At 43.0% G+C, this 23,680-nt stretch overlaps 1 protein-coding gene across 8 annotated transcripts in view; it reads right to left on the bottom strand.

Moving 5' to 3' along the window:
* PRRC2A (proline rich coiled-coil 2A) overlaps positions 1-23,680 on the bottom strand; it is a 2,343,739-nt gene that overhangs the window by 1,808,239 nt on the left and 511,820 nt on the right. For all 8 annotated transcript variants that reach the window (XM_069635075.1, XM_069635076.1, XM_069635077.1 and 5 more), the window contains exon 7: positions 881-1,095. In XM_069635075.1, the coding sequence (XP_069491176.1) occupies positions 881-1,095 (215 nt within the window). The remainder of the gene's footprint in view (positions 1-880; positions 1,096-23,680) is intronic.

The raw sequence follows: 23,680 nt of genomic DNA, 5'->3' as shown, positions 1-23,680 counted from the left end.
GATCATGGCATTATTAAGGGCTGACTCAGCTGTGCATGCTGGGCAGAGGAGCAGATTGCTCGTTCTCAGAGCCCAACCGTCAGAAATTCTGTCTCTGGTAACATGCAGGAATTAGAGGTCTCGGTTATTGCAAGAGTGCAAGAACCCAAACTTCCTCACAAATCACCTTTGGTTGTGCCACTTGTGTGCTGCAGGGCTAATCTTCATGTTCGGTAAGGATGCATATAGTCCTCTATGTACATAAGATTGGGAGCTGAAAGCTAACTTTGTTCCGAATCAATGGATTGCAATTTTTTCAAACCTGGAAACCATCCAATCCATAGTGGTCCATTTTCTTTCATTTTAGCTGGAGTCTTCCTGGGCCATCATATATGGATTCTGACTTCACTCCCAGAGCTAAGAGTCAGTAGCCATGACCACAGTTGGCAACTTACAAGTCAAACTCCTATCCGTAGGATTAATTTCTAGTGGTTTGGACTGGCAGAGGCACACCGTTGGGGTTCATTAGGCTGCACACCACATGAATCATACAAGGGCTGCCACCAACTAGTGGAGCCCAAACTACCTGCTGTGCCAGGCTCCTTGCAGAAGGAAAGTGAGCATAATGGTGTACCATCAGAGTTGGCGTTTTCAATATGCTTAACATGGGAATTTTCAGAAGAAATGGTGGGGAAAGCAACAAAGAAAAACATGAATCCATAGTAGGCTGGAACCTTTGGTCATATTATAGGCAAACGAGAACCAGAAGTGTTTTATACCAAAATAAACTGGCAACTGCAAATATTACAACACATGGAAAATGTCAAATTTGCAATTTCAAATTTTGCTGGACTAATGCATAATAATGGTTGCTTGCTCTATTATCAAAGAAGTTACTCACAAAAGGCGGCATCATTCCCCTGTACTGAGGGAACTGCGGTGGTACGGACTGAGGCATGCCCACCCCTGCTCTGGGCATTGCCTCATTCCCGCGGGAGGGAAGCTTTGGGTCTGCGGAGCCTGAAATTTTCTCTGGCATCAGATCTTTGTTCTCCCCCTCCATGCCAGGTGCCGCATTCAGGCTCCGCCCACCTCCATCCCGCCAGCTCGTCGAATCTGCAAGAGAGGGAGGAAAGCACTTAGTAATGATAGAAACTGCTAAGTGCATGGTTTACTTGTTTGTAAAGGACAGGTAGGCTAACAAGCCCTGCCTTTACCCACTGATCTAGCAACTTCTGGCTTACCACACTTTACTTCCTTTTATGGTCTTGCACACATCTCTCAGGATGCTAATCTTTGTTGCACCAAACTAAAATAAAATTTAGCCAGTTGCAGAAAAATGTTAAAACTTTGTTACGGCTTCTATGTCTAGGAACGGACTTAATCATCAAAAACAAATTACACAGTACATTAGTAGGGAGTTGGAACGAAATCATTTAAGAAAACTGGATGTAACTGCCTCTTCTCAATGCAGCTAGGAAGCACCCTCTTAATAGGGCTGAGATTAGTAGCCTTTTAGTTCAAAGTGACAGCATAATGTTATGCTAATAGGTTTTATTGCATACTCAGCTGCTATTTGCACGCTTGTCAGGTGTTCTGACAGACCTGAAAGTGGTGTGTTGAGTTAGTCTGGAAGAGATGGAAAACGTAAGCTTTTGGTGGTTTGTGTTCCATGCAGACTAGAAGTACTACAAAGTTGTACGCAGGTGAGCTTTCTACATGTTTTATTAGAAAAGCCAATGGCTTCGTATCCAGAGTGGAGACCTCATTTGATCGTGGCATTTGTATTTCATTTATTTTTATGGCGCGCCTGGCCCAAAGGCATCCGGGCGCATATCTTAGGCTACAGAAATGATACATTGGCTGTGTGCCGTCGTGTTTGTTGGATTATAGAGGTGTCGAGTTCAGCTGTTCGAGGTCTGTGCTGAGCCTATAAAGAGACGTGGGAGTGGCTAGTATAGATTTGCACGTGATGAGTTGGTGTAGAAATTGTGGATTAGTGTGTAGTATTCACAGTACATACAGAAGGTGTGTTAAAGTGTGCTTTTCAGTTGAAAGGTAGTTTCTCATGTTGCTGGAAGGTAGGAGTTCTCAAAGCGTTATATCTAGTGGTTTTCTGTGAGCACCGGAAGCCAATGTGGCATTCCCTCGTGGTTTGTTCAGCGTCTTGCGAGTGTGCCCCATGTGAAGTGGTTTTGTTTACTATAAAATTGGCTGCTTAGCTTCTCCATCTCAATTATGTATTCAACGGCCATGTTCAATTGTCCTGAATTTAATGTGCTCCTACATAGTGCACTCTTCGCTAGTGTTTTTTCTCCAAATGATCACCTGCTTACGATTTGTAGGTCAATTCTCTATTTCACCTCTCTGGTTGTTCGTGTGGGATTTTGGATTTGAGGAATTCTGCGCCTTGACCTTGCAGTGCTCTGTTGAAGATGCAGTGCTTTCAAGTGTATTATTTCCTTAACAGGTAGCCAGCGCAGAGCTTTTAAAAGATGGGTTTGTGTGTTCCTTCGAAGTAAGGAACAAGGTGGGCACTACAAAGTAATCAGAATTGTATTCAATCAGAACAGGTTCTTTATACAAAATAAATCAAAATTTATGGAGCAAACAGGTGAACTATCCTTAGCACAAGGACAAAACTATACCAAAAAAGGGTTCAGGGAAAAACCCTAGTCAGACCTGTTGCTCACAGTGCGTAAGTATTTAGACTGTCACAGTATTGGCGGTACTCCAGTCCAGTACGTGGGTTAACATATTCCTTTATCAAGATACAATGGGTAAAACTAAGTGGGTATTTATTACATCTTTTCAAAATGCAGTATGCAGGGCTAACAACTGCGGTCAAAGCATACCCTCACATGATACAGAGTCTTGTCATCCCACCAAATGATGGTGGTTTTAAAGAGCTGGATCAATACTGCCTCTATGGAGAGTCAAGTGTATTTAGAATAGAGGCTGTGCAGAAAGATATGGCTGATGCTTCTGCACGATCTATATTTATCATTAGTACCCAGCGAGGGTCAATGAGCTTGTAAAGAGCAAGCTCATTGGCCCTTACCCGCCCAACAAGGCTCAGTGCACCGTTGCACCCCAGAGTTCTTTGTGCGAGGGGCTGGCATGGAAAGGGAGAAGGGACTATGTAGTCACTTCTCCCCGATCCCTGCCGGCCATTGTATTTTGCTTTTTTTTTTTCCTCGAGTCAAGGAACAGTTGCAGTGCCTTTTCTCAACTCGAGAAAAATTGCAATTAGTACCCCAGTAAGATGTACCGGGGTACCAATGGCAATATGACCCTCAGAGGCTCTGTTAAAGCACTTGCTTTGCTCGGGCTTCTAACTATGGCCCTGGGGGCATTACCCGACCGGTAATGGCCCCCCTCGGATCATATTGCCAAATTAAATGAACCATCAGACTTATAATGCATTGTGGAGCCATTACTCTTCCCCTTGGTCACTAGCTCTCCCTTAACATCATCATTTCTAGGTGTCAAATTCATCTCCATCGGCTTCCTTGTGACAATTAGAACTGAAGGTAATTCGCAGGTTACCTCCGACAGCTCTCAACCTTTGTTCACAATCCATTAACAAGCAGCTATCCATATCTGTCGAAACAGAGCGGAATGATCACATTTTCTGCTTTACGATCACAAGCTTTGTGAACCCATTTATCCAAGAGTCCAATGGTTTCCTCTCCCTTGCTGGTCACACACTTTTCAACAGTATGGTCGGGGATAATCATATCCCTCAAAAGTGGATGCACATCTGACATTACCAGATTCCACACGAGCTAAGGTGGATGCATTAACCCTGAAAGTCTTGACGTCAGCAGCCTAGGTTTTTCCATCTGTTCCTAGAATAATTTTGTATTTCTTTCATTTTGCTTTTTCCTTATAAGAGGGCTTGAAAATTTAGAGCAAGTACTATGAGCAATCAAGGGATAAGGTTTCAATGACACCTCTGCAGAATTAGCTGGAGCACAGCCATCTGCAAGAACCTCAATTTCATAATTAGTAGAAACTGTCATTACTAGATTTATATTATCACAACTCAACTGTTTAGGACCAGTAGAGATACTATTATCGAGGAGAATGTCCCCAATTTTGGCCACAGAGACAAATCTTTGTTTTTGTGACATGGACATGCATAAACTAAAAAGCGCTTTCAAAAACATTAGCATCATCTGACTCAGTATGACTTTCTTGATGTACCTTACGTGCTTTATCAGCGAGCATCAACAATCTTCACAAGATCAGGTGATTTGGATAAATTAAAGCCTCACATTAGTTGACATGCAGGACTGGTCACTGGACTGATTTTGTGTTCCAATTCCAATCGAATTGTGTTGAACACTACACACTAGATCAAGAAGAGAGTTGTCCACACGAAATAAAAAAGCCATTACCTTCCGAATTATTAATCACATCATCATCATCATCATCATGCATACTAGTCGTAGTAGATCGAGAACAGTGCTAGATAGGAAGATTACATTTTGTTCACTTGGATTCAAATATAACTTGGGCATTCATCGGGAATGGCACAAAATGCTGCAGGGAAACAATGAGTAGTTTTACCCTTAACCGCAGTATCATTAACCACCACTTACACCATGATGGGAGCTGCTGCCAGGTGAGTAATGGATCTAGCCATTTCCTTGTTAATACTGCCTTTTTTGGAAGCATCTTAACTAATAGAGTTAGGTTTTGACAACCTTTACTTCTTAAAAGATAGCCTTTATTTTTTCCAGTCATGCGTTAAGGGCTTAAGTGCCTTACCCTAAAATCAACTCGCCCCAATCTCGTTTCACTGGAGGCTCACCATCGAGCTAGCGAACTGCAAACTGCTCAACCCTTAATGAAGCATGTGTTTAAAGCGCACGAATGCAGATGCATGAAGTCGGAGGGGGCAGGGAGATGGGGGGGCACAGGGGTCAATCCTTCCGGCAGAAATTGCCGTATCCAAGGTCCAGCACAATCGAATGGGTGAAAACAGCAGTGAACTTCACCTCGCAGCAAACTGCTCAACACTTACTGAAGCACTTGTTTGTTAGGATACATTGCAACTTCATGAGCATATCCAGATCGATGGAACCAGGGATAAAACTGGCAGCTTTCCATACGGGCATGAGTGAGAATAGGTAGAAGCATTTTTGTATTATTGCGCTAACGCGTTGCAGCATAGGGCTGTCGACCATTAGCATAATGCGATTTTTGATCACTTTAGATGTTCTAGGACAGTTGCCTTTTTTCAGTGCAGTTTTGTTGGCTGATAGCAAAGCGCTGCCTTTGCAGGGCAGTTGCTGAGGTTGAAGCAAGTTTTCATGCCTAGTTAATTTGAATAAGACTAGCGCAGTCCAAATAGTTATCACCTGCAAGTGTGTATGTTTTTATAATGTTTATAAGTGGGGCCATGTAAATGCTTCAGAGGGAGGGGAAGCTTGATCCTTCACAGGCCAGACATGTGATTTTTCACCGTTTCAGGGTGAACAGTGGAAGCCAGGTGTTAGCAAGGCTCTGCTTGTAGAGAGTGGTACTACAGTCCAGTTTCTTCCAGTCTTGATTAGTGGGCTGTAACTTCCTATGTCAAAGGTCACTGAAAGTTCCAGAAAAACAAGGCTGGAGGTACTAGTAATATTGTGCATTGATATTCAGATGGAATCAAGTGCAATTTTTTGCCGCTCATTGGTCTGAAACCTACTTGTGAGTGAATATACTACTTCCTATTTTCTCCAAAATGTGGCTGTACACGTAGCATTTCAGTAAGTTGCCTGGATAGGACATATTAGAGAGGAGACTGCAATTGGTAGTTTCTTCTGGGCTTGCATTAGTGTTTTTTTAGTAGTGGTTTGACAAACCATTTTGCAGGTGCTTGGAACTATTCTAGTTCATATGGAGGAGCTGATCTCTTGATTTTGCCAAGTTTTTTCTTGAAGACTGAAGATATGCAGGGGGGGGATGGGGGCTGCAAATTGGCTGTTATGGACAGATTTATTTGCTGGTTCATTCCACGCGGCTTTGCTAGTTTGGTTTCTTTTAAATGATGGTCTATATTTTGGCCGGAGAACCTTTGTCTTGAGGGAGGGAGCCCCAAGACTACAGTGATGTGTGAACATTTTGTTGCACTTTCAACTTGGGGAAGGAAGACCCCTAAATCTTTGTTTTGATGTTAACTGTTTTATCTGCCAATCTACAGAAGGTAACTTCAGAACTTGGGCAATCCCTGCTGAGAAAACATTGCAATTGTGTTGAACTTGAAACAGAACTTTATGGAAACGAAGTAACTTTTATTGAAAATTTTCTTTGAAACACTGACTTTGAGAGCATTCCCACACTAGTTTTGTTGTAGTTGCGAAGACAGCATAGGTTTTTGACAGACACTTTTGCTTTTGAACTTCCTTTAGATTTCTTTAGGCAGGGAAATCCTGCCATAGCATAGGGTTAACTTGGGTGTTACACCATCCGGATCATTAATAAAGTTCTTGAAATTACATTTTCACTGTCTGCGTCATCTCTTGATACCATGTCTGCCTCACACTATTAACCAGCTGTAGAGCATCTTTATATATTTTCTTTTAACAGGAGTGCAAGGTCTATTCCGTTTGAGTTTAGTTTGCATTCTTAGATTAGTTTTTCAAGTTCTTCCCCATCAAATGAACTCTGGTGCCTACTGATTGAATTGCCTTTATATGTGGGGAGAATACATTTTGGTCGTGAAAGTTATCATGAGGTGATCAATGAAGATGTCATGCCTGCCAACTATCCTAGGGCCACGCAGGTCAAGCACCATATTCCAATATTTCCTACCTTCAGAGCCACAAAAGCATCCGGCACCTTTCGTTTTCCATCTGTATTCAGAACAACTGCTAAGCCATTCTACACACACACTTCAGGTTGTCTGGGCAGTTGCCATGTCGACTATGCAGCAGTACGATTACCTGCCGTAAGGTAAACCCGTCTGACCCATTTCTCCGCGATCACAGGACGGTGGCGTGTCCAGTGTCGGCTATTTAGCCAATCACATAGCAGGGAGCTGGTGCTTCTGATTTTATCAGTTGAAGCTCTGCTTCGAATCGCGTTCCACCGCGATGCATTGTATTTGCTTCCTGAGTTTCTACATCTGTTACTGGGACTTCGGCTTCCACGCCAGCTATCCTGTCTGAACCTGTCAACATCTCACGTTTGGTAACTGATTAATTCATTCTTTGCAATACGTTTACTCGTGAATCTTTTTTTTGGCGAACTCCACGAGGGGGAAACCATTTATTCAGATTTGAGATTTGTCAATTCCTATGAAGCTACATTCACTCCGTTCCATTCCGGGGTGATTCCGAAGTGCAATTAAGGTCCTGGCACTCCAAATATCTATTGTGTTCTTCATCTAGTGCCCTTTCCTCACAACTGCTAATTATTGAAATAGAGTGCATCTGTACCATTCAAGCACCTACTCATTTGTCACTGTTATTCAGCCCAAAGTGCACGCCTGAACTCAGCAGAATCCACACGTATCTGGCCCCAACTCTTTCCTCTGACAAGAAAGTGCATGGAACCTATGGATGCTATGCTCTGGTCAGGTGCACCTACCCTACTGTGTCCATGCCGTACGGGTTAGCTCCCTACTAACCTTCCCTATTTCCTGTCGTTTCCTCCCAGGTCCACTCCTGGACTACAGGGACAATAATTCCCGGTTCCTTGGAAAGCAACAGCTCTATTGGTAAGCGGAAGGCTAACAGGGCTAAGTGTTGGAGGGGATAGGATACTCTTTACAAGATCAGTTAGTACCATTTATTCTTGCCTTCCAGGGGCATCTAGAGGATAATCTCGCCTCTGCTGAAGCTTGGGCTTCCACAATTTAAGGTCTGTTATGCAGCTTTTTGCTCATTTCGTATATCGAAACAGAACACTTCCTGATGTTTGCTTCTTGCAGCCTGGTGTATGCCTGTGCTTCGGATTCTGCGCCCTTCCAAATGATACTCATCTAGCTTTTCACAATCATAGCTAGTAGGGGGTTTCATTAGGAAGGTCTTATATTACTGTGGTACAAGCTCATGCCTGCTTTCCTGTTCAGATAAAGTAGAGAGGTACTATCATTATCTTCATACTGTGATTTATTCCAATTGATACTTGTTACTGGCCTTGTCATTGTGGGGAGAACACAACAGAGTAGTGGAATGAGGCACTCCACTCAACGTACCACTGTTTATGAAAGGCAAGTGATCTGTGAAGCGAATGCTAGTCCGTTTTATGCTGTAACTTTGCCCTCAGGCTCCTATTCCTGGTTTGAAAGTGGGCAACCACAACAATCCTCTCCCAGCGGATACAGGGTGGGGGAGAAATACAGTTGGAGAAATGGGGGACTTGAGCAGACTGAAAAATTGATTCCCAGAATATCAATAAGGATGCCTTGTGGAAAATGGAAGAGAAAGAATTGCCATAGTTACACTATAACTGCAACAATTTAGAGTGCTGAGCTAAACAGACGAAACCAAATAAAAGGTTGCTTTTCTTGCATGTTGATGAGTTTAGGAAGGCCGCTGTCGTAGTGCTTTGTGAGATTAACTTCGCAGTATGTCTTTATCAAAAAAGAACTATATCTGGTGGAAAACTCACCATGTGACTAAAAGCACCTATAGGTCCCCTTCCTCACTCAGGGGGCTACCACCCCTGTAAAGGGGTCAGGAGGTAGATCTTGTTTAAGCAGACATTTTATTAATATGTAGGCCCATGGGCATATGTACATTATCCACAGGCAGAACAAAACCGCAATAATTGAGAAGGCGACAGGACCACCTCCCCCAAGTTCAGGTAGGTGACACAGTGCAGTCAGATTGGTTGACATTCACACAAAACCCCTAAGGATGGGATGCCATGACTTCTCTGCTCAGGGCGTGATATGGCTGTTGGTGTAAAATGTCACCACTGAAGGAAGATTTGACTGCATGAAAACCAAAACAGTGATCATGTGGGCAGACAACGCCAGGTAATGGAAACATCTGCTAGAGGTGGTTGTCTATCATAGGGATAGGTCAAGCGGAATTATCCATGTTTCGTAGGAAGATGTAAAACCATGTCCCCTCAAGGTCAAAGAATGTTTTGTTTGGAAGATCATTGTATACCTGAATAAATGATAATTCCTAGCTGTTCTGAGCCACTTTGTATAAACCCCCATAAAAACCCTCAGGATTGTGAGATTGAAAGCCACAATTTTGGGGCTGGAATACTATTCTGGTTTATTTTTCCTTTTCTGGACAGCTGTATGGAATAAGAAACCGGATATAGAAAGAAATTAAGAGAAATGCCTTGCTACTTCAAATTGTGACCCAAGGAATATAAGCTGTCATAGTCGAGGGATAACCCAACCAAAATGGAGAACCCTGCGAGTGGACAAAATCACCCAAGAGTAACTCCTCCAACCATAAACCGAGCTGTAGTTTCGGCCACTTGTACAATGGAAACAAAAAGAAAAATATCTAGACCCCATTTGAAAAACAAGCGAAGACGACTGAGCATGGCTACAGAGAGCCTTAACCCGGAAGGAGAAGGCTTGGCAAAGAACCATATTCTTGTTTCATGAAACACAAGGGGGTTTGTTCATCTAACCCAGAAAAAAGCTCTACCATGGAATGAGCTGTACTGTCTTCAATCTACTTGGCTGAAAGAGGAACCAGCACTTGACGGTTTCACAGCTGTGGTAACTAGCGCCAAGAGGCCCCACAGGACGCCCAACCGCGGGGCTAATTACCTTAATTCACAAACTGGGTATGACATTTAACATAACATGACCCCCCATTTATAATATACCATACTTCGAAAGCCCTACAAACAACCAACGAAAAAGGCCTAGGACATCAAAGGCACGTCTCTCATTACATATATTCAACTGTAATGAAAGTGAACCCTAAAACCATGAGTCCAAATAGCGGCAGCCATAGATGGGGGCTATAACTGACAACTCGTCAGTCATTTTATGCTGTGATTTTAATATGCCATACCTCTACTACCGAACATAATCCCTCAACTGAATAGATAGTTTAGTTTATTTATTTATAAAGCGCATCCGAACCCTCAGGTAACTGGGCGCATAGTCGTGTACAGCAAGGTTACATATCGTTGCACAAACATCGTATAACAGAGCGTACATTAGTCTAAGCTCTGAGTGCTTACATACAAGAGTAGAATATACCAAGAAAAGAGGTATGTACAAAGAATATGGGATGAGGAATAATAGTAACAGTGGCTAATGCGGACCAGGTTACAGGTTGGTCCTGAGTATGCTGTAGGTAGAGTAAGCATTGCTACAGGTGTAGAGCGGCGGCTAGCAGGTCATGATGGTGTTAATCTGGGTGTTTAGGCTAATAGCCAAGATTTTACCATAGCTCTGAATGGCCAGAATGCGACTTCCGATCTAATTGTAGTGGGGAGGGTGTTCCAACGTTGAAAACTGGAACCCCCTGCTGTTTTTAGGTTGAAATTTGGGATCTTTAGTTGGTGTAGGTAAGGTGTTCGGGTGGGTCTAGTGGGGCAGTGTCTTAGAGAATTTGTCAGAAGGATACCGTGGGGCAGTGTGAGATAGGCACTTGTGGGTGATGACCAGTGTTCTTAGTTTAATTCTGTCCCGGATCGGGAGCCAGTGGACTTCTTTTCTAGTCGTAGATATGTGCGCCTTGCGCGGGAGGTTGAGGGCACATCTAAGTGCATTATTTTGAAGGATCTGGAGTCTATTCAAGTTTTTAGTGGAAGTGCCTACGTAGAGTGTGATACATAATCAAGCGCTGATAGACACGTATCTTTCAGGAATTAATGCAGAGCCGTAACAGGCATATGAAAAACCGGCACTTTCAGCTCCATGCGATCTGCCATGCAACATGGAAGTGGAATACATCTTCCGTAATGGATTATATTTTTGTATCCAGATCTCTGATTTCCAGCATTAAGTGTCTGGAAGTTATGCCACTGACGAAAAAGTGACCATAATTGGCTAAAACTAACCTGGACAGAGAACCATGCTGAGGCGGTACAGAAATGTCAAAATGCATTGGAAGTAATCGGCACAGGAAATGGACTGAGAATGACGGCCGATAGAATTAACCAAATGGCACGGCCACTGATCAAAGGAAATTCCTAGCATTGAAACCGAGGAAACCAAGGTGGACTATTCCAATTTACTGACAATCTATCGTACAAGAAGAATCATAAGAATGTCAGTCAAATGTCTGATTCTCTCCATTCACACTGACTTTGAACTTATACAAAAACACAAATCGTACTATAGATCCTGGTGCATTAATCACAATGCTTTATTGAAAAAGGACGCAGAAGTAATGATGGCTTCCTTACAAGGAAAGATGACAGTGCAGACGTGGTCTTTAATTAAAAATAAACAAAGAACCCTGAGCACCGGTTTCAATCATCAGGGGTGACGGAACCAGCATGGATAACCTTCTACTCTAAGCTCTTTGGGGAGCCTGAGCCGAAACCAACGCCAGAAGTTCACTGAGCCATGGCACTTACCATATGGTCAAACTGATCGGATTATCACAATATAAAAACTGAGCCCTTCCGAGAGCTCCAGGCCCTGAAGGCATATCAAATCAGATGCTGAAAAAAAAACAGCACAATGGGCCAAGTTGCTGGATATCAGAATTCACAACATCAATAAAAAACAGAATCCAGCGTCATGGAAGACCACATATGTAATCCCCATATTTAAAAATGGCCTTGGATCAGAGCCGGCAAACAACCGACAGCTCTCACCGGATGCGATGGGTTAACGCTATACCTACCTGCTGCTAAAACAATTGACACAATGGTTGCAAACCAACACCCTTCAGGACAAATCACAAGTAGGCTTTGTAAAAGACCTAGGAACAGCACCCCTGGCCTTTATTAGCTCCCTGCTTAAGGCCAAAACTCTGCTGTCAAATACTAAACTACACTTGGCGTTCGTGGACTTTTCGAAGGCCTTTGACAGTATCGACCGAAATCGTGTGGTACAAATTAGCTGAGAAAAATTGCCCAGGGGAGTTACTAGCCTAAATAAAAGCTCTATTCTAACACCTCCATTAGAATGCGACTTAATACTGCGTGTCTACTTAGTGAGGAAATTTCTACGGAAAGAGGAGTGAAACAACGTTTCCCCCTAGCGGCGGACCTCTAATTTTTAGATTGCCGACCTGGGGGAACATATGAACTACATCCGTAGCTTCCCATCAAAAGTGGGCTTAATGAAAGTAATCCACTTACTGTACGCCGATGACCTTGTGCTTTTATACCTCACCGAAATAGGTCTGCAACAGCAGTTGAACGGTCTCCAGAAATAAGCGAACTGAATAAACTTGAAATGAACACCAAAAAAAAAAATGACACCAAAAAACGATACCAAAACCTTTCCTCTTAAAAAGGGCCAGAGTAGGAAAAGGAAATCTAAATGATATCTGAATGCCTAAGAAACCACCAAGACCTCTTCATTCAAATATCTAGGAATCACGATTTCCAAAAGTAGCGTGGAAACTCAAGCCGCTGAATCCCTGAAACTTAAAGTTAGGACCCTGGTGAGCCAAGTGCAGATCCTGAAAAGGTAATGCTGTAAATTCGGATTGGTGCCCATAATAGTGTTTCACAAAGTGAAGGTGAATCCAACTCTAACCTACGGTTCTGAAGCCCTCCACAACTTCCCACCTAAATGGTGGGCCTTACTCGAAGGCAATTTTGGGAAGAAAGTCTTTGCTATACCCTCCATGCTACCAATATAGGTGATTAGAAAAAGAACGTGGCCCGAGCTCCATGCCAACGGTAGCTCAATGGAAGAAACTGAGTTTATATACAAAATGTCAAAACACACCGACATCCTCTATGCTAGAAGGGATCCAGCAGGAGTTGCGGCACAGCACGAACCCTTGAATATCATCATGGGTAGAGAAGTGTGAAGCAGTACTGGTGAACCTGGAAAGTCAACTGGGAGACTTGCTCCTCACTCCAATCACAACTAAGAAAAAACTCAAGCAAAAGGACTAGATGACTGCCATTGAGGAAGTAGCTAAGTTTAAACCTCACCAGGATCTCGCAGCAGAAGCGAGAAAACTGGGATGGTTTCAGCCGTACTTAAAAAGATGCCCAGATCCGGGAGTACATGCATCTTTCATGAGAATCCGGTTTAATATTTGCAATACAGGGGAACTTCTTGCTGCCCGTGAGCCTTACAAATCCAAAAGCCCCTCATGCAGATTCTGTAACAAAACTGACAGGAAAAACACTCAGGCACCTTTTTACTATTTGCCCTCATTTCATAGAGCAAAGGACATGTCGTTTTGGCCACTTTGTAAGTGACTATAAAACAGTCATGGCAGACGGTTGGTGGAAATGTGTTATGGGGCTCAAAACCAACATTGACAATTGCTATGGTTCGTTTCTACAAGTCTTGTGTTCGAACCTGCACTGGTGGAGCGATCTGCCGGGCATTGTGCTAAGTAGGCTCAAATGACAAACGAGGAGGGGGGGGGGGGGGGGGGAGTGCATGACAATACCATATGGCTAATTGATATGGACTGCATAATTTGCTAAAGGTTTTACTGTAAACTATAACGCTTAATAAAAAATAAAAAAAGAAGCCAACTCTACCTTGGGCGCTGGGGTGGTTTGAGCATGCATTAATTGGAAGGGGCAGACTGGGTAGACGCAGTGCTAAAAGGTGAGAGGAATGAACTGGCTATAGGATGAAGGGATGAGGGTGTAGTATAAACACAACCAGGGGGATAGCAAAAGGGGTTAAACACAGAAACATAGGTAGTCAGTGAATGAAGCAGAAGGAAGCCGCGTGTGGAGCCAGAGGAGCAAAAGATCAGAGGGTGGAAGCCTTTAGTGAATCTTAATCTGTTACCCCCAAGAGGAGACAAAATATGATAGCCTAGATTCGAGGTGCAGAAGAAAACGTTAGGCTTGGGGATTTAAATCTAGAAATACAGCTAAGGAAGACAACCTGCACATAAAATGGGGAAAGGCTATTAAAAACAGCACAGTAGCAGGCTGTATGTACAGTAATTATCCACCAGAAGCGTATATTTATAAAAAATGGAGCTCCATGACACAAGGAAAGTAGCACAGGCAGTTCCTTGTGTAAGGTACGTTTGGCTTAGCAAAATATTTGCACCAGGCTGCGCTTTAGTATAAGAAAGGGAAGATCAAGCCAGAAGAACGGGTGGAGTTTTTAGAATATTTTGGTTACAAATTTCATAAGAGGCTAAAAGATACAACTGATAAACAAGGTGTAAACTACAAATAAGAAGCAGAAAAGAGATGAGCTTGGGACAACTTAGAAAGGAGGGAAGGGTCATGTTCAGAAGCCTCAAGGTCAAGATTATAAAGCTGCATCAAAAGCAGGCAGTGGAGGACAAAGGAGGAGGGGGGGGGGGGGGGGGATTACAAGGAATGAGGAGAAGATCATTGAAACACTAAGCACTTCAAGCATAAACAGGAATCGCAATTCTGCACACAAGCCAGCTGCTGCCAAGTGCAAGATCAGCCTCAAAGTGTGCAGCTCCAAATGTGACCACCATGTACAGAAAGAACACCAATTGTAAGCACAAGCCCTGGCTGGGAAAATGAGGGCTTCCACGTCCCCACTATAAGACCATACCATACCACGCAGAAACAGTATACAATGCAGCGAATGCGCAATTAGAAGCCCCACTGAGAAAGTTAGGAGTGGCTGGGTGGGTGCTGATACCCTGGATCAGAGATTCGAGGAATAGGTCTATGAAAATTCCGAATATCAGTGAAGCAGAGATTTACTGAGTAGTGGTAAAGACAGCGACCGTGTTAAAACCCCTACTGGGCATTTAAGAACTGAAGCACGCCAGAGTCCAACACAATTGAGTGGCCATGCCCCCACAAAGTTAAGGGTAGAGGAAAATAATAGGTACAAGCTCGAGATCATTTCACACTATTATTGTTTTTACCCTTTTGCTCACCCTCGTTTTAAGCACACCCTTTCCCTCGTGTTGAGATCTGACCCTAGGTAGCGCTGTGGCTCCACCTATCTAAAAGGGATATGTGAGAGAAACTTTCCCTCTAACTACAATGCGATGACTAATGCTTAGCACAAGTTAATAACACCAAAAACAAAATTTGTAAACTGTAAAAAGCAGACAGTCCACATGGGTCTATATGCACTTATCGCTATTTAATTGCCCTCCGTGGGGTGTGTCTGTTCACCATATTGGTGTTTAGATAAAACTTTGCAGTGGGTGAGAATGGTGGTTAATTATACTGTCTCACCGTTATCTATGTGGCTACTTACTTTGCCACTAAAAATTGGGACTCACTGAAAAGGAAGTCTTTTGCCAGAGGAACGACGGAGCACACTGGTGTCCAAAATGGACTGTAGTGTTCAGTGGTTCCTCTTGGCCTTAATTAAGATCTGTGTCCCCCCCTTGATTGGCAGACATCTGGGTCTGTGGTGGACCGGTTTCAATGATCTATCTTTTCATGCATCATCTTCTTCAGGACCTGTCATTTCCAAACATCGACTGAATCTGCTCAACCCACGGGTCTGGTACTGCATATCCTGTCGGGCAGAACAAATTGTGAGAGTCAGTGGTGACTTCTCATGGGGACTTTGCGAAGGTACATTCATTACTTCAATTGTCTTATTCATGCGGTGCAATTTAATATGTTAAGAGCAAACAACTTGACTGAACAGGCTTACATTACCAGCCGGGGAGTTGAGATTCTCAAATCTTAAAGAAAACAAAATCTAGCAGCCATCACACTATGGCAGACAGCAACTATTTAGCATTCACAGAAGATCTGGTGGAAAGGATCCTTTCCAACCCTTCCTTCCTGGCCATCAATATAACTGGCCAAAATACCATCAGCACAGATGAATGGAATGAGATGGAAGTCATTTGAAAGAAATTGATTAGAGCCAAATTACACGGGGCCCTCATGATGGACTACCTTCGGGCCCACACGGCTCCGAACGGACTGATCATCCATATCAAACCGCGTATATTCCTACAACATCTTACATTTCTAAAGGATTGGTCTTATATCGCCAACAAGTGCACCCGCGATTGGTTGGTACTAATCATCAATACCGCAAAATCCCTCTCAGAATCTGAGGCGTGAATTGGAAGAAGAATTTACTATAAAAGACCAAATAGATTTGGAACTATACAAGACCAAACTGGCTGCTCTAGATACTGCACTACGAGAATTCAAGAGATGAACACCAAGAAAAATTGCTAAACTTAAAAAGGATCTAGCAGTCTTTGAACACGTGAAAGCATACCCATATACCACGGACGACTACTACACGCAAGAAGCCAGACAAGCGAGGAGAGATGCATATCTTTTAGCCACACAAGAAGGAACCAGATTCTCTAGGAATAATAGTTCAGCGTCCTCAAACAATTCCAGTACAAACTCTCCCAATAGCTCCCAGGGACAAGGGAGTGGTTTCCAAAAAAGACAACTGCACTTTAACACACAAGGAAATGCAGGAAATTACGGAGGGGGTAATAATCCGTACCAACAGCCACCGCCGCCCGTGCATTTTTTAGGCCAACTCGGAAACAGCCGGGGTCGACCCAGATGGCAAACATTTTCACCCAGGGTAACATGCAGCAGAGGCCAGAACTTTCCCCAACCAACGTTTCCCTAATAATGAATTTTTCTAAAAACACAACCTGACAAAACCTGAAGATGCTATTTTACAAAAGGGCCTATCATTTGTGCCAACGGCTAGGTACGACCCATTTCAGACGAGGATAGAAATGACACAATCAAAATCAAAATTCACACCGACACCCATCAGCAACAGTCCGGAATCAATAACCTTTGAGCAAGCACTCATGAAAAAACTGGAAGAGTTGGAACAACATCTACTCTTTGTGAATAATAACCGTTCCAAAGAAGAACTGAAAGCGTTGAATGATCTAGCACCAAATGAAGAGAACTATAAAACCAGCTGATCAGGGCGGAGCAATAGTAATTATGGACCATGAGGACTGACAAAATGGCCTACACACTCCTACAAGACAAAGGGAGCTATAGAAATCTTCCAACTGACCCAACAACTGTCCTCAGAGAGCTGATCGCACCTCTAGTAGAAGAACCATTGATGGAAGATGGTAATGACCAACGAAGCAGCTTTTTTGACTCCACCACATCCACGCCTCCCAGCCTTCTATGCTCTACCTAAAGTGCATAAGGGAGTCTTGCAAATACTGGCCAGAACTACAGTCTCTGGAATGAAGTCCATCTTGGAACCACTGTCACAATAGGTTGGCAGATTACTACGTGACAACATACCCAAAATGCAATCATATGTGAAGGACTCCACGGCCATGCTTACCCTCACTGAAACCCTGTCCTTCGACCCGGCTACCCAATGGCTGGTGACCATGGACGTGGATTCTCTTTACACAAGTATTCCACAAGCAGAAACGGTAAGAAGACATCTAGCACAAAAGCCAGACCTCACGTCTAGACCGGTGGAGTTCATTACATCACTCATCGAGAAAGCTCTAACCAGAAACTTTCCTATACAAAGATCAGTTCTACCAACAGATATCTGGCACGGCTATGGGGGGCCCCTTTGCTCCCAACCTTGCAAACTTAAATGTAGAACACTTTGAAAAAGAGAACGTGTACCCTGACACTAACCCACAACGGAGCAAGATCAAGACATGGCGAAGATATATCGATATCTTCATCTTTGAGGGCAATAAAAATTAACTATTGGAGTTTCACCAATGTCTGAATGGATGCAGTCTTTCTAAAATCCTCCATAGAGTATGACAAAATGGAAACACTTCCTGGGCCTCCACATACAGTCACAGGAGGGTCATCTGGTCTCCAAAGTATCCAAAAAAACAAATGACCGGAATGCCCCACTGAACTATGGGAGTTACCATCCACGGGCACAACAGGAGAATCTACCGTTTGGACAATTCCTCCGGTACAGACCCACATGCACAACAACCAGTGATTTCAATATACAATCGGAGGAACTGAAACATCAATTGATCTCAAGAGGATACCTGAGGAAAACAGTAAAGAACACGCAAAAAAGAGCCAGAAACATCCCACATTACAACAGCACAAAAAGAACAAGGCAGAAAACACCATCACAGCCGTTCCGAGTTACTCCCCCTGTTTAATACACTAAAAAGGGAGATAAAGAAACTATGGCCCATTCTCAAATACAGTGGGAACAGAGCTTACCTTTCCAACTTTTGCAATAAAACGCAGGCACAACATCAGGGATAAACTAGTACACACGCTAAAAGACCAGAAAGAAACCCCATGGCAATCCCTATGGGGCTCAACACCTCCCAGGGGTCACACACCAAGTGGCTCATGTGTTAAGTGTAACCAAACCACCAGAAGCAAAACGGTGGAAATAGGATGGAACACTCCCTGGGAACAGAGAACACTAACCAACTGTAACAGCAAAGGGGTGATTTACCTAATCACATGCCCCTGCAAGCTCAGATATGTCAGTATGACCACACGTAGTGTAAAAACAAGACTAATAGAGACACAAGTCGTGCATTAGGACAAAGAAACTAACAGCACCGTTGGTGGCTCACTTTTCTGAGTGGAAACATACAGGAGAAGACTTTAGGTGGACAATATTAGAGCAAGTTATTTCTCCCCCCCCCCCCCCCCCAGGAGAGGTGGGAACTTTCATGAAATTCTACTAAAGAAACAACAATGGATTTTCCGTTTAGACACAGTAAAGAATGGTCTGAATGAGGAAATCCTTTGGAATAGCCTGGCATTGATAAAATGATGACGTCCATATAGAAATAACCCTCTTAATACTATCTTGCATGGGATAGGCCAAGAAACATTAGAACGAGCGGCTAAATATGTACATTGAAAGTAGACTAGGAGCAGTGAGGGGAAGAAACAGCTAGTTCACTTATCAGGGAGAGAATGTTGAGGACCATGAACAGTGATGAGACTCGGACATAACTGCAATACAACATTACATCTCCTCACAACATTCCCCCCTACTTGTTGACCTGCCCCATTCACCACAGAAGCCCCACTTAGGCAAATACATGTCCCAGCCTGAGGAACATCATATGACATCAATTAATGTTCCCATGTTGTATATAGGCATGCTGCAGTGCGTAGTTTAGAAAGACAAGACGCTGATATGTATAAAAAGCATACAGCTAATAGTATTGACATTAGCACACCAAGCCTGACAGCCATCGGGACGTTAGACCCCATCTAGCACATGGCTCTCTAGCATTAGAATAATCCAGAAATGCTTAATATTAAACATCAGATATATGCAGGAGTTAAAATAAAATAATTAACACCAGCAGATTACACTAAAAATGTACATGAAGAATGGGAGAGCGGAAATCCTAGTTGGAAACATCACCCTCATATTCCAAACCAATAACCGACCCACACCAATATGGAGGACATTCTCGGACACCCGATCCCATTCCAAGATGGTGCATAGAGCAGGGCGGAGCCAGAAGTTTGGAGTAGCCACAAACTGAAACAACTAAAAGCCATTACAGCGTGAGATCCTCGATGGAGAATCGCGCGGAACACACTGGAGGAGCAAACGAATGTAGAGCAAGTGAGAACTCAAAACCTTTAGGTCACTTGAGGCACCTGCACAGGATGGATGTCTTAAACAGATAATGCAGGGGGAGCCCGCTGCGATATTACGAAAGATTAGCATTGGACCGCCGAGACACAGCCTTTAGGAAATCAGGTAATACTAGCGATATATACCCCCATGGAGATCCTATGTAATGGAACCATAGGGCTCCTGGAAAGTCATGGAAACTTTTTGAAACATTGGTTTTGACAATACAACTAAGCCAATGATGCCGAATAGTTGCTAATAGACCACAGGGAAAAGAATTGAATAAACCACCAAGAGTGAATAGCAATAGTCGAAATAACAATGAATAAGAGCAAATACTGCCAAAAGTTTACTTTTTTGGCATTTATTCCATAGATTTGCCATGTGGCACTGAACACTGCTGACCGAAAGAGCAAACTGAATCGCACCGAATCAGAACAAAACACTCCGTGCGAACAGCGAACCAAACCTGGGATAAGCACCTTACATCAAATGGAACTTGAATGTTAGCATGCGCCACACTTAGACGGAATTATGAAGATTACCAAGCACAACACTAAAAAGGAAATGAGAATGTTAGCATGTCCCACACTTACATGGAATTGTGAACATTAGCCTGTGCAAGTAGCTAGATAATATTGTGAAGGTTAGTGACTGACATACTCAGACTGAATTATTTAGGTCAGCAAGCGCTACACTTAGACAGAACTGTGAATGCTTGCATGTTAAATGTCACATAACCCACTAACCAATATAAACTCGAACTCTGCATACTTAAACTCGCAACCATCTCTCGCACAACAAGCTGCATGCACTTCACCACACTGCAACACCACAAGTCGCACCAACAGCACACACGGACTGACACCGATCCAATACTCACACCAAAGCTCAGCACCCGGTGTCTATCGAGTTGAAGCTGCCAACAGTAGTACACTCCTCTCACTATCCTACTCCATCTCCACCTTACTAACCCATCCCACCTTCTCATTTACAGATCCTCCAGAGCGCCTGGGGACCAATTCTGTTGGCGACGGTGCGCTATACAAGTACCATTAACATAACAGTTAAAGAAAATGACAAAGGTGATTGTGAGAAACACATTGATGATAGGGACACCGACTTAAAATTAGTCAAGACATTAACTTGATTCTTATGCATCTGTATTATACAGGAAAGAACCAATAGAAACACAAGAGCTCGGATAGAACACACGCTGAGGCATAGGTCATCCAAATACCAACCACGCACAGTATATGAACCAGGTACAAACGTGAACAGCCTGTTCAAATGACTAGATGAATGTCACTGCATGACAAATTAAGAAACAGAATCCTGCAGCACCCAGCTGGAGGGTTGAGCCTGGCAGACAAACTAGAAAAGAATGTAAAAATGTTCATAGGAACATAGTAAATTGCACTGTGTGAATACGACTTGAAGTAATGAATGCACCTTTGCTAAATCCCCATGAGAAGTCATCACTGACTCCCAATTTCTACTGCCCCACCGGATATGCAGTACCAGACCCGTGGGTTGAGCAGATTCAGTCAATCTTTGAAAATGACAGGAAGATGCAAGAAAAGATAGATCATTGAAACCAGTCGACCACAGACCCAGATGTCCCCCAAACAAGGGGTGGAGGGACACATCTTAATTAAGGCCAAGAGGAACCACTGAACACTACAGTCCATTTTGGACACCACAGTGTGCTCCGTCATTCCTCTGGCAAAAGTGACTTCCTTTTCAGTAAGTCCCAGTTTTTAGTGGCAAAGTAAGTAGCCACATAGATAATAGTGAGACAGTATAATTAACCACTGCAAAGTTTTATCTGAACACCAATAGGGTGAACAGACACGCCCCATGGAGGGCAATTAAATAGCCTTAAGTGCATATAGACCAACGTGGACTGTTTTTTTACAGGTTTAGAAATAATTTTGTTTTTGGGGTTATTAACTTTTGCTAAGCATTATTCATCACATTGCAGTTAGAGGGAAAGTTCATCTCGCCTATCCCGTTTATATAGGTGGAGCCACAGTGCTACCTAGGGTCAGATCACAACACGAGGCAAAGGGTGTGCTTCAAACGAAGGTGAGCAAGAGGGTAAACAATAATAGTGTGAAAAAACGTTTTTTGCTGGCGCCAAGTAAGCCAGTGTTCGTTGTTTAGTGTGTTATTATATATGAAGGTAACAAGGACACGAGACCCCGGGATCGAGGTGTAATGTCTTTTGAATAAAAATCCCTATAGTATTTTGTGGTAGAAGGATTAGGCAGAGTGTAATAATTGCAAGCAAAAGAAAGATTACTAACCAGCCAATTATTTAAATTGAAGGGTGTGTTTTCTCAGCCTTCTGGTTATATAGATAAATCCACTGAGCCAGCCCAGGAGGCCATAATAACTGTTTTGCTCAGGGGCCATTGCCAAAACTTCAGCAATAGCTGAAGACGGTGGGGTGGCAAACTTAAGGTTTGCCAAACTTGATGGTGGCGAATCATTGTGTTTATTAAAAGCAAAAGATACACCAATTGGTCTCTTCAATTGCACAGTGGGGCAGGCTGTGTAAGTGAACGAGGTTGGTGGGGGGCCAGCAGTCACAACAAAGCGGAAAACGTAGGAGTTGAGGACGTGGCACCCCCAACCCACATGGTAATAGAATGCCTTTGTGGTTTGTAGTACTGTATATGACTAATACAAAACAGGAGGTGCACAGAAGAGGGGGAATCAGATTATCCTTCTAGATAATCAGGAACTAGCCAAACAAAGTATGTGACAAAATTAATCACAATTTACATCATAATTCAAATGAATCATTAGAAATACACCAATCAATGTATATACATAGTGAAGGGTAAAAACAGTAAAACCATATATAAATGTAATTGGATGAATGACATTTTTTAGCAGTTCATACATTGATGGATTAAATTCCAAGTAACCATTTGTAAGAATAGTCGATGCCCCCAAAATGCATTTATTCGAAACTTCATATGCAGTTCTTAATGAGAATATTTAAAATCAGGTACCGTCCAGTGCCAAATCGGTTTTTAGTAGTATATAGTACATCGATAAACTGAAACTATTGCATTATAGCAGAGATAGGGAGGAATGGTACAAGAGGAGGGACACAGCCTGAAGGTGTTTGGTTATTTGCCGACCCATTGACTGCACATGGTCATGCTAATCACTATGGCCATTTCTATCCAGTTCCTGCCCCCTCTCCACCCAAAACATTTCCTTATGGGAAGTCTGAGCTTGCTTTATCGAGCCTTACCTTCAAACTTAACTTCAACTGACTGCCATTGTTTTTTTCAAAGCAGTCTTCTGCACGTTAATTACTTAATTGGAGTTGTAAAAACGCTACTGGTGTAATACAAACACATTACCAGGTTTGCCTTCAGACACTAATTATAATGTCCATCACTAAAGTCTTGCTAAAAACAAGCCTTGGCAAAGCCAACAGTTTTGGCTTGTGTGCAAGTACTAGGCATTTGCCATGCACTGAAATTAGATGCCTGGGTACTCGCACCTTTTTGCACCCGCCGTCTACAATGGCAAGTTAATACCACTGTGTCTGTGCCTGGCCAATGCCTACACAAAAGCCCAAACTGTTGGTATTGTCTATGCTTTTTAGTTAGGGCTAAGCTGAAACTGTTGCATTAGAGTCCAGATGGGGAGAAATGGTAAATGAGGGACACAAAGAATGAAGGTGTTTTGCTTATTGGCCCACCCATGGTAATGCTAATTACCCATGACCATTCCCACCAAAAACACCTCCTCATGGGAACTCTTTGAACTTGCTTTAGTCAAGCCTTGCCATCAAGCATTGAACGCAAACTCCCTGGCAGTGTTTTTTCAAAGCACTAGAGTTCATGTCTAAACCAGGTTTGCCTTTAGCCACTTTTAAATAACGTTATTGTGCATTCAGTTTTAAAACTGGTTAAAACCTTCCACAAATTGATTGAAAAATTAAGTCACTCACCGTATTGACTAACGTACTCTTAGTCCATAGTCCTCTTTCCTCCATACATGGGCATCCCTCACGAGTGACTGGAGACAGAACCTTTCTGACCAGAAAATAAATAA

The sequence above is a fragment of the Ambystoma mexicanum genome, chromosome 13, assembly GCF_040938575.1.
Source record: "Ambystoma mexicanum isolate Mex_15411 chromosome 13, UKY_AmexF1_1, whole genome shotgun sequence".
Taxonomy (NCBI): domain Eukaryota; kingdom Metazoa; phylum Chordata; class Amphibia; order Caudata; family Ambystomatidae; genus Ambystoma; species Ambystoma mexicanum.
Note: the sequence above shows the minus strand (reverse complement) of the source record. Positions and strands in the feature narration are given on the sequence as shown.